Source organism: Maylandia zebra, linkage group LG13 (genome assembly GCF_041146795.1).
Source record: "Maylandia zebra isolate NMK-2024a linkage group LG13, Mzebra_GT3a, whole genome shotgun sequence".
In the NCBI taxonomy this organism is placed as follows: domain Eukaryota; kingdom Metazoa; phylum Chordata; class Actinopteri; order Cichliformes; family Cichlidae; genus Maylandia; species Maylandia zebra.
Genome location: NC_135179.1, coordinates 9,479,829 through 9,495,417, shown reverse-complemented (window position 1 = coordinate 9,495,417; position 15,589 = coordinate 9,479,829). Strand labels below are relative to the sequence as shown.

At 39.0% G+C, this 15,589-nt stretch overlaps 1 protein-coding gene across 3 annotated transcripts in view; it reads right to left on the bottom strand.

Moving 5' to 3' along the window:
- Positions 1–15,589, bottom strand: part of kcnq5a (potassium voltage-gated channel, KQT-like subfamily, member 5a) — a 119,567-nt gene that overhangs the window by 20,520 nt on the left and 83,458 nt on the right. For 2 of the 3 annotated variants that reach the window (XM_004553440.4, XM_004553441.4), the window contains exons 2-9: positions 13,748–13,838; positions 9,969–10,095; positions 9,228–9,403; positions 7,927–8,052; positions 6,556–6,666; positions 6,303–6,398; positions 2,028–2,122; positions 103–129 (exon numbers count right to left, since the gene is read on the bottom strand). In XM_004553440.4, the coding sequence (XP_004553497.3) occupies positions 103–129; positions 2,028–2,122; positions 6,303–6,398; positions 6,556–6,666; positions 7,927–8,052; positions 9,228–9,403; positions 9,969–10,095; positions 13,748–13,838 (849 nt within the window). Of the gene's footprint in view, positions 1–102; positions 130–2,027; positions 2,123–2,256; positions 2,446–6,302; positions 6,399–6,555; positions 6,667–7,926; positions 8,053–9,227; positions 9,404–9,968; positions 10,096–13,747; positions 13,839–15,589 lie in introns of all 3 variants that reach the window. The other variant, XM_004553439.4, reaches the window with a different exon arrangement.

Below are 15,589 nucleotides of genomic sequence, written 5' to 3'. Positions count from 1 at the left end.
TAAGTCATTAAACAATCGTCTAAATAATCGAACAATTGTATCACATGTTAAGTTGTTTACGTGTTTGTGTCTTTGTCAGTATGAGCTGAGAGTCATACAAACCTGTAAGTAGCCTCGCCCTGCTCTTTCCTTTAAGGGTTAGTGGGGAAAAGAGGAGAAAAAGGGAGAGAAATCAGTAACCCAGCAGATTAAATGAGGATTGTAAAGATGTTGCCATTAATGGATATGGGAAGCATCAAGCCAAAAGGAGGCAAAAGGAAATAAATTTGAGTCCAATGGTTTAATTACTTTCATCACATGCAAGCAGCCATGCACCACAAGGCTAAATGTTAGGTAAAGGATAGACATGGAAATCAGAAAAGTACAGTCATGGTTTTTTAGGACTCTATGAAGTCCTGAGAAAAAACAAAGTACACCCTCACTGCTTCTACAGTAACTAAGAGGATAAGTAGCAGCCAGGTGCATGTGACTAACTGATCATCAGTAAGTGTGACCACCTCTATAAAAGAAGTATTTTGGCAGTTTCCTGATCTGGATCATTCAGCTACATGTTAACACAATGCCACAATCTTCTCAAGAGTAGATTTCAAAGCAAATTCAGCGCAGAGTTAGACCCTGCAATGATCAGCAAAAATACGCACAAAAAAGAGCTACATGTCAGACTCTACAGGCCTCAGTAAGCATGTTAAGTTACAAAAAACAGCTAAAAATCTATGGCTTATTTAAAGTGTTGCCAGAGGAAAGCCTCTTCTCTGTGAAAACATTACAACACCATGGTTTAGCTTTGCAAAGTTGCATCTTAACAAACCAAAAGACTTAAACAATTTAATTTGGAAAGACTAGGCTAAAGTGGAGCTGTTTGGCCATAATGCGAAGTGCCATGTTTGCAATAATCAAACAGCATATTACCACAAATACGTCGTACCAACTGTCAAGCATGATAGTGACCATGGCAACTTGCACTCATTGAGTTGACCATAAAGTATACCAAAGTATTCTTGAGTGAAACATGAGGATATCTGTCTGACAGATAAAGCTTACCCTAAACTGGGACACGCACCAGTGCAATGATGCCAAGCACAAAGTAAATCTATGAAATAGAAAACAATCAAGGTGCAGTCAAAGTCCACACTTCAACGTGAATGAATGATTCAATTCACATAGCGCCAAATCCCAACAACTGTCACCTGAAGGATTTTTAAACAAATGTCCACAAACCTCACAAACTGAAAAATTCTGAAAAACATGTGAGAGGCAGATGTGAATAGAAAATGATTAACTTAAGTTACTGTTTCTGAAGGTGGTTTTCTGAATCATGGGGTGTACTTTTTTTTTAACAGGATTGCATACAGTCGTGTGGAACCTTTTCCCCCCCACAAGACTGGTTGTATACTGGCACAGCTTCAAAAATGCAGGACAAAACAAATATTAGTACATCGCAAAACTCACTCATATTCATGCCAGCTCAATATTTCTGTCTGACTTGCTGAAAGTAATGTGCTAATTTTACCCAGGCTGAATTCATAGTTTAATTAAACATCAAGTCAGCTAGAATTTGAATTAATGGCATCTCATAATCTTTGGCATCTGTTAAATTTGTGCTACAGTCCAAAAAATTTAAAAAGTACTTTCTTTCTTTTTAATGTTGAAATGACCTTTGCCTGCATTTTCTTTTAACCTGTCTGGCAGGCATTTTCAGCACTAAATATTTACAAAATGTACTCAATCATCAGACAAACTGTTAACAAAACACATCAGCAACCATATATGTTGCACACATAAGATTTGACAAATCTTATGTGTGAATCTGAGGATAGTGAAAGTTATGCCATCAGCAAAACATTCCAGAGTTTGGTATGCTTATGAAAAAAAGAACGTTACAATGATTCATAACAATGAGTTATGCAATGAAACAGCAGCCAAGGTTACACCAGAGGAGGTGAACACACACCAGGTGAGGAGGAAAAGATGAGAAGGAGGGCTGAGCAGCAGAGGCCATGATTGTAAGTCTGTAAGTTGTTACCTACTTGGCGGGGCTGCAGGTATGCAACGCCTTCAAATGAGGCTTCCAGGTAGCAATGGAAACCGAGTTCTCATCAGCAGCATAACTACGCCAGACACACTACGTGCAGAGTCAACAGGATAAATAAAGTAATGATAAATCGAACAATAAATGGAGCAAAAAAGGGGTGAGGGAGGATCATATAGGTTGGGTAGGAAGTGAGAGAAGAAAAGTGAGGAGGGAAAAAGAAAAACCTGATTAGTTTTCGGGGGGAGTGTTGATGCGGTGCGGTTGGGGGATGTTGAAGGGAGGTGGGGCAGTGATGGTGGTGGTGCTGGTGGAGGGGATACATGCCTGAGGGGGGGGAGAGCGCTTTGGTAGTGGTGCCAGGTGGCTCTGAGGTAGGGACGAGCACCGTCGGTGGAGTACATACGCCAAGCTGCCTGGGTGGGGGAGGAGCAGAGATGGACAAGACACAAACACATTCACATGTGCACACGCACGAACACACAGAAATGACACAAACTTGGTGAGGAAAAATAGACTGAGGTTTATGTGAAAACGTAACTTCCAGTTTAAAAGCCTGTAACCACCTGGCAGATATTGTGGAGGTTGTCCGTACAGACATGAAGAGTAAATTGTGTCATTTACAGTCACTGTAGTTAATTTGACATAGTTTCTCAAAGATATGAACAAAAGTGTGAAACCAGTGTTCTAATGCTATTCCATATTAACTTCTACTTAGGCAAGGAGTTTTTAAACTTTTGTCAAAGCAATGCTAAACTACAGAGACAGAGTGCAATCTGTTATATATGTCTAAAACATATCTGTATAAAATGCAAACATGGGCTGAAATGCTAACAAAAAGCATCAGGTTTGCTGGATTTCACAATATCAAAGGATTATTTTAGCACCATATGGCTATTAGCTGTAGGAAATCTAATGCTAGCTGGCCTAAGAAATATAATAAAATTAAAAATATCTTGGAGGCCTACCTTGGAGGAATATACCAGATTGTATTTGACCTATCAGTGAGAAATGTGCCTTCTACCTACATAAGCATGTTGACTCTCAGTTTTCCTATTTTTGCTTTTAATATGGTCTTTATAAAGGTTCAGTCATTCCTGTATTTATTTTTTTTTAATTTCAGCAGCTTTTAAAAAACATTTGGGTTTCTTTAACCCGTCGTAATACTTTCACACAAACATCTGCTCTTAGGCATTTATCAGTTTATTGCTGGCAGATGGAAGTGACAAGGAGACACAGCCGCCTAATACAAAGAGTGTGGAGAGCCGTGAATTGTTTTCCTTTTAGCTGTGCATGGATTTAATTGCTCTTTGTCGCTATGGTGATTGTACATCAGAAATTAAATGGCTTCTTGGCATTTAGATAGATAGATATAATTTTATTTCGAACATGCAAATATAATTGAAATAACAGCAGAAAAAACAAAAAACAAAACTTAAAAATCATCAAATTTTCATGTATATATCTATGTCTACAAAATATATGTGCTTTTAGTTTAGCATTTAGGCTAAACTAAAAGATTAGGACACCTTCTAAATTCAGTGCAGGAGAAATATTAAGTGCAACAGACTGTTTAAATTTATCTATGGAAATCGCGTGTTTGCTGGTAAAGTTATCAGCAAGTTGTAACAGTGGGGCAGGATGAGACATCAGTGTGTTTAGGGTGTTTGTCAGAGCCAGTGATGGACACAAAGTACTCTTTATACATCATCTTATTTAACTGAGCCGGTCATACAGTCTTCTATGCCAGATTAACAGTGAACCTAATTCAAAAGTAATAACTGATGAGGCCACAAGCTGTGTGCCACCTATCTTTTAAAGGTTGCTTCCTTTACATCGTCAACCATAATTTACTTGCAGCTGACTCAGCCTCCTCAAACTTGCCAGGTATGGTTACAAGATTTCAGACATGACTTGGAAAACCCAAATATAAACACTTCACACAGACAGGATGGAAAATTAACACTGACCACCTGCCAAACGCTAGTCAGTTTTGGCTGCTGATTATTATGTGGACAGTTTTTTTTATCATTTATAGATTCAATCTTGTTCTGAAAATTACACAAAAAGTTATTTGGCAAAACGACCATGACAGATGTTGAAATTTCGAATTGACCAGCTGTGAAGGCTTGAGGACAGTAGTAATATTCTGTTATGCACACACAGAAAATAGCGATTAAAAGCAGGGAGAGCTGCGTGAGATGAGGGGAGTGAAGCGACAGAGTAATGACGCCGTCCACATATTTAACACTTCACAGGTGCTTCCAAGTTTCCTTTTACCTGTTGAGGAAAATGTTATGAGCTTGGCAGATAACAGACAGTGACCAGATACTTGATACACAGCCAGTAAAAGAGGAACAAGACCAACACACTGGATTAATTGTTCACTTAGTGGGTTATTAAGGATCAGTTGGGCTCCAACTGGATTTCGTCTATGCTAACAACAGATATTTATACATAACAAGGAGATCAGACAAAACATTGGTTTGATTTAATGAATTATTCATATAAATATTTATGAAAACTTTACCCATATCATCCGACTACTTATTTGGAAGGGAAAAGCACCCATACCATGTGTGCGCATACAGTGAGAATAAAGTGGATCCATAATGCTATGTATAAATTATTTACTCATTTATTTTCATCAGGAAGATGCTGTCAAACAGATGGCAAAGTATCTAAGAAATTGTATCTTAATGTTACCATTAATTATTCACTAAAACACATGATATGCACCGACATATGCTCTATTTAGAACATAAAGAAATTACAACGGCATTCCCTGAGCTATCAGGTTGATATTAAGACCAGACTGCTGCATGTGACCAACAGTGAAGTTTAGTTTCCATTGTTTGTATGCTTTAGATTTCCTTTGGTTTAGTTTGATTGACATATTTACATTACTATGAGATAGTTCTTTACAAGCATGACAATGATCGCTCGGTTGCTTCGTCAAACGACTGACAGCGGATATGGGACAATGAGGGAAGAAAATGCAAGACTTCTTGGCCGCATTTGTAGATATCCTTGGAAAGGGAAAGATCTTGTCAGGCTACTATGACAGTCTAGAAACCCCTTCATTAAGAAACAGATGCAAATGATGACAGACAGTTTGGGTAACAATTTAGATTTCCAGATTTCCACTTCCAAATATGCAGTTTTAAAACTGGGTCAGCAGTAGAGTTTTGGATTTAAAGTGCGAGGAAGTTTTTGTCTAGCTGTGTCTAACAGTTGGCGAACTTGATACTATCATATTATCATAACTGATACAGATTAGAACAACATTCGAAACAGCAGCGTGAGACTCAGACGTTCGAGTTTGGATTCTATTACTGACCGGAAAATTTCAGAAAGTAGTGCAAGGTAGTTCGTAAGATAGGAGAAGGTAGACAGAACAGACAAACGCCTACACAAAAACAAACACATGCAGTCTCACAAATACATGCAAAAAAGAGACACACACACATTTAGCTGCGCACTTCAGGGAACACACTCCACAGCAGATATTTATTGTTCATTAGCAAGCAATGCAGCTGGTCTTGTCTATTACAATAAGTGATAGTTTGAAGGAGCGTCCGCCCAGGGAATGATCGCCATGGAAACGGCTCATAAATCCCAGCAGTGTGTGTTGCAGTTGGACCTGAGAGTCGGCAGTGTGCCTCACACACTGTTAGTCATCACCAACTACACACCTTGACAAGGCCGAGAAGAGCATAATACACACATACACACACACACACTCACATTAAGTACGCGCTTAATGAAACACCCCTTTAGGGGCTATCCCTGCCCCTAAAGGGGGCAGGGATAGCTCAGTAGGTAAAGTGGTCGCCCCATGATCGGAAGGTCGGCGGTTCGAATCCACTTAACGGCTACCCTGAGGTACCCCTGAGCAAGGTACCGTCCCTACACACTGCTCCCCGGGCGCCTGCTTAGTGGGCTGCCCACTGCCTCACTGAGTGAATGGGTCAAATGCAGAGAAAAACAAGTAATTTCCCCATGGGGATCAATAAAGTATCCATTATTATTACCATTATTACAGTAATAGATGTGATGCACACCTGCACTTCAACAAAGGGTAAAGAGTGGACACACTCATGCTTTTATTTAAAAACAGGCAAAACGGACGTGAACTACGCACAAATCCATGAACATTTTCACATAAAGGGAATTTTTTTTTCTATTCACACTGGTACTCAGCTGCTTCTACTGAAAAAAAAACATCAGTCGAGGTGAGGTGTGTTTGTTCTCTGCATGTCTGAGTATCTACCTGGATGAGGCTGGCAGCTGGGTTCCTCCTTTTTTCAAAGTGCTTTTGTCGATGCTGCTCCTGCACCTTCAGGGCAAAGCCTGAACCTAGGATGCCCTATGTGGAGAAAACAAAGACACACACTGAGTTTAAACTTGAAGAAAATTCACCATAGAGAAAAAAAGCACCTGCTCTTATTTGTGTAATATGTACAGATTATTTTGAAGAAATACAGAAAGTGTAATCAGTCATTGCGCCACGATGTTTTACTCACAGCTGGCAGGGCAAAGAAGGAGATCCCCAGCAGAGCAAAACACGCTGATAATAACCGCCCCGTCCACGTCTGTGGGGTCTTGTCACCGTAGCCAATAGTTGTAAGGGTGATCTGAAAGTTCAGAGGACACTACTCAAATAATCATAGCCAACATCATTTTATTTATACAATTTAACTCACAGGATGAAGGAAATTATATTTTTGCACGCTGAAATAAAAGAGACTCAACGCTTTCATATACACAACAGATATGAACATCAAAGCATGCATCACATTCACAGTATTGTAAAAGCGTACAAGTACAAGTAGAGACTGAGATGTGCACGTTTATGTACTGTCTGCTTTTTGGTTTTACTTCCTCAAATTTAACTGATATTCTTACAAAGACTGAAAAGTGCACAGAAGCAGTTCACATTATTTTATTACATTTAACAAAAACATCTTGCCTTCAAGGTACCACATTCCTATCTACATGGCTATAGTATTATTTGTTAAACTTCATTTCAAATGAATTTCCAAATATAAGTGATATTAATAATTTTTATAATCTTCAATAACCGGTAAAGACAAGAGTTAATTACTTTCAAACAAATTTCTCAAATGCACTTATTAAACAGAATTAAAGAACACCAACATCTGCTGAATGGCACGCTGTGCATCTCCCAAATGTTCATATTTTTCCAACCAGGGAATAAAAGATTAATCAGTGTGAAGGAAAATATCCTCAGCATTTCGAAAGCTGTGTGAAATGCAGGTTCTAAATCTGTGAAACTGGCTTCTGGATCTCTGTTTTTTCACCTTAAAATTAAATGTATCTAAACTTGAGCTTTTAGCAAGTATAATACTACAGTTTTTAGTGTCTACCAGACAGAATCTTCTCCAAGGTCGCAGCATGTGTCATTCCCACAAGCCGAATAGGCCAGTCGCACCTGGCCGCAGGAGAAAATTGACTTTATTGATTGGGCCGTTTCTTGTTTGTGTGTTGTCTGTGTCCATATTTTCAAAGGAGGAAACAGTGCGGTATAGCCAGCCAAGTGTGAATTTAAAGACCATTCTTCCTTGTTTTTGTATTGCAGGTGTCATTAAGGTCACAGACAAACTATGAAAAGAAATATGTCACTGCTGCAAGATCAGAGCGACAAAAGTTTTCTTTATTTTTTGCATGTGAAAAAATTATGATGGGTTTGGAATATTTTAAGAGTTAAGAGTTCATTTTAAGAGTTAATACAAATGATTCAGCTGTCATTCAATTAAGTTATGGTTATTTTAGCTGAGACTTCAGGATGTCACAAACAGGACTAAAATAATTTTAACCGGCTGTGTTTTACAGCATGCCGTGTGCCAGGTTAGTGTGCATCTCCATGTGCTCACCGTGCCCCACCACAGAGCATCAGCGTAGGTGGCAAACTCCTTGTTGAATTCTTTCTCCACCAGATAGACCAAGAAGGAGGAGAAGATCAACACCAGAAACCCTATATACCAGGCAGTCACCAGCTCCTGCAAGAAATACAGATAAAAGATCTTTATATTTTCATAAAGATGATTTCTAACCTTGTGCTGCAAACATGGTGAAAGATACTGATTGATTTTTTCTTTTGAATATAATCGCTCCCTATTGAGATTTTCACCACTCCACATAAGTCAATAAGTAACATTATTATCTTTTCCCCACTTTTCAACTTGGTTTGTGGTATGGAGAAAAAAAACAATATTTTTCAATGAAAATTTGGTCAATTTAAAGTTCACTGCACCAACAGTGAATACAGTACAAAATAAATATGAACATAAATGCATAAACAAGACGGATGGTCACAATATCAGGAGTACATGCAACTGGCAAATAAAAGAAATTACATCTGCATATAATATATCAATCAGAACAGTAATAGCATACTTTATAAAGTACCTGTGAAAATGGTGATTAAAAACTAGCACTAACAGATTGTCAGGTGCCATATAACAACTCAACAACATTGCATTGATGCTATTTTAAATAAATGTGACAGTTTCCAATTAGCTCAGTTTGCTGATGTAAAATCTCACTGCAAGTTTCAAGTCTTACAGAAGGATGTTGGCTTTGAAATGATTTTTTTTTTTTTTTTTTAACAAGGTTTACGGAAATGGCGACAGGCTGCTCGCATTAAATCAAAAGTGGCCCTGACGAACTGCTCTGCTGCCCTTTTAAGCAGGTGAGACTGCAGCTTTATTGGAGTAGGTACTGGGGCCAGTCCAAAGAGCAGCTCAGCAGTAGAACGAGCAAGTAAAATGTCCAGTCACATTTTAGACTTCTTTGACAGCTAAAGTTACTTAATGCTTTCAAGCTTTTAAGTTAAGGTTTGTGTAAACAGTCATTCCAGTAAGTCTGATACAAAGTAGTTTAAAGCCAGCTCCACTTCAGCCGCAGAAACAGTCATAGGTTTATTTCTGTATTTGAAATAATTTAGATGATTAATTACATTTTGTATACTATATTCGTTTAATTAACATACAACAGTGATTTGTAATACACAATAAAAGAGGTGGGTTGTTAGCAAATGTAGCAACACACACCATTAGCAAACCTACAAAATCAGGCCACCTAGTGATCTAGACAAACACACACAGATCCAAACACCTCTCTATATGTTTAGTTGTAGATAGACTCCTGAAATGACTGTTAAAAAAAGCCCTACCTTACTATGTGCGTAAACTACAGATCCAAGCAGTTTCCAGGTCCCTCCCCTACGGTCCATGCGCACCATGCGCAGGATCTGAAGGAAGCGAAGGCTACGCAGCGCAGATGTGGCAAAGATGTTACCCTGGCTACCAGCTGAAACCACAGCAACTGAGGCGATAAGTACGATGATGTCTGGGGAGTAAAAGAGGGAAATTAAAGGTCATGGGTTTCACAATATTAGTAACAGGAACTGTGGTTGACTCACCTACTTTCTAAATCCATCCAACCTGCCATCCGTCACCTTTAAAACAGCTACTTATTCGCTAGAAGCTGTTGTTTTCCTTTTATTTACATGTTTACATAAGTCTTTGTTTGTCATTAAATCTACAGCTTTAAGATATCATACGTATTTTGTCTCACTGAATTTCCCGAGAATATTGACGTCTTCCTTGCTTGAACACCAAAGTAAGAACTGAGAACTGCAGTCTTTTAAAAATGTGTGTTTTTATGTTCTACCCATAGCTGTGACAGTGGTAACTGTACCTGTAGTAACTAAGGGAAGACAAGTTTTATCAACATTGTTGCAACAAAAGTATAACTTCCTACTTATGAACCTGTTTATATAAGAAACTATATGTAACATCACAGGGAAGATATTAAAAGAACGCTATACAAACACAATTAAACTGTTTGGAGTTGTGAATGGCTGCATCCATAAATTGTACAGTTACATAGCAACATCTTCACACAGACCTACCTATGACACAAAACGGTTTTCTGGCAAAGCGGAGACGTCCCTGCCAGCCTCGATAGCGGCAACAACAGCCAGCACTCCATATTCGGATGATGTACTCCAGGCCAAACACTACAATCATCACAAACTCCTGCAGGATGCATACACAATAATTCACACACTTGAACCTTGTAGCATCATAAAAATAGTCAAACACCACAATCATCACAAACTCTCGCAGGACGCACACACAATAGTTCACGCTTGAACCTCGTAGCATCATAAAGATAGACTTAAAAAGTTATTCTTTCAATAGCTTTTTTCAAAAAGTCAAAAAGGTAAATCTGTAAAAAAAAAAAAAATCATCACTTACACTATAATCACTGTATATTTATGCATTTTAATGAGGGTAATTTAAAGTCACTACATGAAACAAGTTGATGTTCCTGACAGGAAAAGAAAAGGTGCAGTTAACAACATTGTTAATGACTGTTTACCATTAAGGTGAGCCAGGCCCTTGTTTGTTTGTTTTTTTCCCCATAATGCAGACTGATTCACTATTCAGACTTACAGTGATAATTCAGTGTTACAAGGCCATTAACACAGTAAAGATGTCTGTAATAAGAAAGACAACTTTACTGCAGATACTTTGACTCATCATAACAGGGAAAGCCTGTTTAAAGTCTACAGTGCTTCGTTTTTTGTTTTTTGTTTTTTCCAGATAAGCGACTAACAGCTGGACTAAAGCCTGCCAAAATATTTGTTTTCAAAATACTTGTTTTCATGCTGATAATTAGCCACAATTATAACAATTCTTTGAAAATATAAACTTTACTTTGGAAAATGTGGCCAATGTACTGGTCCATGTCCACATTAATGCTACAGGAGATGCTCAGCCATGGAAACCCATGATATGATGCTCCTAGTGCATTTTTTGTGTTGCTGTAAATGCCAGAGGTTTTGAAATTTCCAGTTAATGAGTCTTCAGAGCATTGGGACTTGGCGACCCTGCTCTGTAACTTCATGGCCGAGTTGCCCTGGTTCCATCAAGGCTTTAACTTTGCAATTATACCATTTCATTTGATCGTGGAATATCTAGGAGGGAGGAACCTTCACAAACTGATTATTATTGATCTGATTATTAATATCTTATTACAGTACCATGCTCCAATACTGAGCTCTTTTAAAAGATCCATTCTTTCACAAATTTTTGTAAAGGCAGACTGCATTGCTAGGTGTGTGATTCTAATCACCTTTGGGACTGTAAACAATTGAATTCAAAGATTAAGAGGTGTGGCCAAACACTTTTTTCAACATACAGGGTGGGCCATTTATATGGATACACCGTAATAACATGGGAATGGTTGGTGATATTAAAGTCCTGTTTTTGGCACATTAGTGCCAAAAACTCCTCAAGATGGGTGGTGACCATGGTGGCCATTTAGAAATCGGCCATCTTGCATACAACTTCAATTCAATAAGAAGAGGGCCATGTGACTCATCAAACTTATTGGTAATGTCACAAGAAAAACAATGGTGTTCTTGGTTTCAATGTAACTTTATTCTTTCATGAGTTGTTTACAAGTTTCTCTTTGTTCACAGCCATTGACATGTCGAAGAGGTTAACACGTGAGGAATGGATCGAAATTGTGTTGATATCTGGTGAACGTAGTAACCGGGTCATTGCAGCAGATTTCAACGCAAGACACCCTACGAGACCACCCATCTCCCATGCTACAGTCAGCAAACTGCTTGCTAAGTTTCGTGAAACTGGACGCAAGAAAAACTGTCACTAATGAAGAAACATCAGTGGCTGTCCTAGCTTCCTTCAGCAAGAGCCCACAGCGTAGCACTCGCCGCATGTCACTGGAGAGTGGCATTAGTCGAACATCCCTTTAGCGGATATTAGCTACTCACAAATGGCACCCTTACAAACTCCAGCTACTGCAGCATCTCAACGAGGATGACCCAGATTGGCGCACAGAATTTGCAGAATGGGCAAAACAAAAATAGGAACAGGACCCTCAGTTCACGCAGAAGATTTTGTTCAGTGATGAGGCAAACCTTTATGTGAATGGTAAAGTTAACAAACAAAACCACCGCTATTGGTCTGACACTAACCCACATTGGATGGATCCCTCCAAGACTGTTGGACCAACAAAAGTGATGGTTTGGTGTGGTATATGAGGTACAACGATAGTGGGCCCATTCTTCATCAATGGAAACCTCAAGGCCACTGGATATTTGAAATTGCTACATGATGATGTGTTTCCCTCTTTATGCACTGAAGCTGGCACGTTCCCTGAGTTTTTCCAGCAAGATGGTGCACCACCACATTATGGGTGCCAGGTCCGAGCATAGATGAACAGTTTCCTGGAAAGTGGATTGGTCGTCGTGGGCCAGTTGAACGGCCCCCAAGGTCTCCCGATCTGACCCCCTTAGACTTTTATCTTTGGGTTCATCTGAAGGCAATTGTCTATGGTGTGAAGATACGAGATGTGCAGCACCTGAAACTACGGATACTGGATGCCTGTGCTGGCATTTCTCCTGCGGTGTTGTTTTCAGTGTGTGAAGAGTGGGAGAAGAGGGTTGCATTGACAATCCAACACAATGGGCAGCACATTGAACACATTTTATAAGTGGTCAGAAACGTGTAAATAACTCATGAAAGAATAAAGTTACGTTGAAACCAAGCACACCATTGTTTTTCTTGTGACATTACCAATAAGTTTGATGTGTCACATGGCCCTCTTCCTATTGAAAAAACAAAAGTTGTATCCAAGATGGCCAACTTCTAAATGGCCACCATGGTCACCACCCATCTTGAGGAGTTTCCCCTTTCACATATACTAATGTGCCACAAACAGGACTTTAATGTCACCAACCATTCCCATGTTATTACGGTGTATCCATATAAATGGCCCACCCTGTAGAGTATCTTGCTGTTAAGAACTTTGACATATGAAACATAAAGTCATAGTCAGCTTTTAGCTAAAATCTAAAGAGATGAACCAATAAAGGTTAAAAAAAGTGACAAAACTCCAGAAGGTCACTGTGCTTACATAAAAGTGTTATAAAGTAATTACTCAGTATAACAGAGTAAGCCAACAGGATACCCCATGTTAATCAGTGAGCTTTACAAGGATTTAGAAAGTCTGCTTTTCAAATGTATGCTAACCTTAGCTATCTGCTTTCCTTTCACTTTTCTCGTGCAAGTCTCATAACTGGAAATAACTGTTCCTTTAAAAAATCGGACCAAATCCAAATAATAGGAAGAAAAAATACTGTATGCCACTACAGCTCCACTAACAAAAAGTAGTTATATAATATTGGTTATACTGTGTATAATGGTACACTGTGTGATCTGTCAGTCATCCACAGTGAGCTTCACCATGAGCACTTCATGAATATCTCTGCTGTGCAAAAAGTAAAACTGTTTTGTGTTATTTTTGCAATATCTTTTATTTTTTCATCACTATCTTAGCTGACAGATTTGTTTTCTGCTCAAGCATGTCCAAGGTACAAACTGTTAAAACTGGCTGATTTAACAAACTGATTTAGACACACACACACACACACACACACACACACATACACACACACACACACACACACACACACACACACACACACACACACACACACACACACACACACAGTTATTTTACTGCATGACTTTATCATAAAATCATATAATGTAAACCCACCTATTGAGTCCAACTATTTGTATGAGTGTGTGTGTCTGTGCATGTATGTGTCAGTGCAGGTGCATTTGTGTGTGGTTGTTTTCTTGTGTGTCCTACCAGGATGAGCAGGCAGTGCGATGAGAACTCCTGGTGAGCAGGGATGGTGGAAAACACAGAGAGAACTAGACATCCGAATACCAGGATAAACCTTTGAAGACAAAACAAACACACACGCACACGCACACACACACGCACACGCACACGCACACGCATATTAATACAAAACATATATGTGTAATAAAGGTGATTTAGATCTTTGTAAAGGTTTAGACTCGTTAGCTCAGGGATTCTCTGGAAGTGATTATTTTCCCCCCACCAGGCTACAATCTGGATTTAAACTGTTAAAGGGGAGCCATTATATTAATTTCCAGCTTAATATATTTATTACTCTACTAGAGCAGGTTGGCGTGATTTCCTGTTTGAAATGAGCTGTTTCTTCCTTCTTCAATGATCCTTATCTGGTCTACAATGGCCCTTCAGTTCATTTCAAAGCCCTTTCTGGATGGATGTAAACTGCATTTCGTTGCCTTGTACTTGTGACGTGTGCAATGACAATAAAGTTGAATTCTATTCTGTTCTAATTCTATTCCGTTGTGATCTTATCTTAGTTATTGATCTTAGTTATCTTAGTTAGTGATCTATCTTAGATATATCTACTCTCACTTGTATCATGCAGAGCCAAGAATACAAAAATTGTGTGAAACTGAGCATCTAGAGCTCGCTGGTTCATAGAGATTATATAGACACTGAGCTTAGTATTTATATTTCACAGGAAAAAACCCACACAGAAACAAATAAAAAGCTAAAATATCAATATAAAGGGGGGTCACTGGAAAATCTGTATGTCAGAGCTGATATCCCACAATCTGTATGTCAATCCAAAACTGAATCCAGTCGTGAATAAAAGTATTTTGTAATTTCTTCTTTTTCTTCTTCTTCTTCTTTTGGATGCTCCCTTTAGGGGTCGCCACGGCGTATCATCTGCGTCCATCTCACTCTATCCCTAGCATCCTCCCCTGCCACACCAACTTTCTGCACATCCTTGTAATTTGATTTCTGATCGTTACTGTAAAGCTTGAGTCATAATCAGAGTGGAACTGTGGGGTATGGATCTGGAATAACTCTAACGTACTCAGAGTAAAAGCTCCAATTTCTAATGCGTTGTTTCAAATGACAATATAGACTCAAACTACATCACTGGTGCCTGCAAGGAAACCACTCAGTCTCTTGTAAGTCATATGGCAACTTGGTTAATGAGCAAATACAAAGTAAAATTCACAAGGCAGCTTCCAGGCAACATATGCACCGACTAGCAGTCCCAGCCTACTGTTCTTCAGAGTAACTCTGAACTGTTTTTGTTTTTTTCCAAGACGTCATCTGTCTTTCTGATATTTATGTGTTTATGGTCTCATTCCCACAGATTTTTTTAAAGGTTTCTTTTCCAGTCTTATTCCCTTTCTCATTTTCGGGACCCTCGCTCTTACTTGTCTCTTTAATATACCAAATTGTTTACTGGTCCCTCCCACACTGTTTCCCTCCTCACCTCCCATCCTCCAACTGTAATCTCTCCTTCCTTCAGCCTTCTGTTTCTCTGGACGCATTTTATTTTCTCTCTTCTGGCTTCCTTGTATAATTGATGTCAGGATTTATTTTCCATGGGATCCACAAGGAATATGAAAAGTGAGGTGAATGCTCATGTGTGTACCTGGCTGCATGCTTCACAGCAGCAGAGGACTGATGGTTCGAACTTCCAGCACACATCTGTATCTGATACTGGCTCCTTGTCTAATAGCTCTTTACTGTCATGCAGACAGACAGCATGAAGAGCACATTTAAAAACAGCATCCAGTTGTGATAGAGAAGTTTGTGTGTTGTTGGTGTGTCTGTGTGTGTAACCAC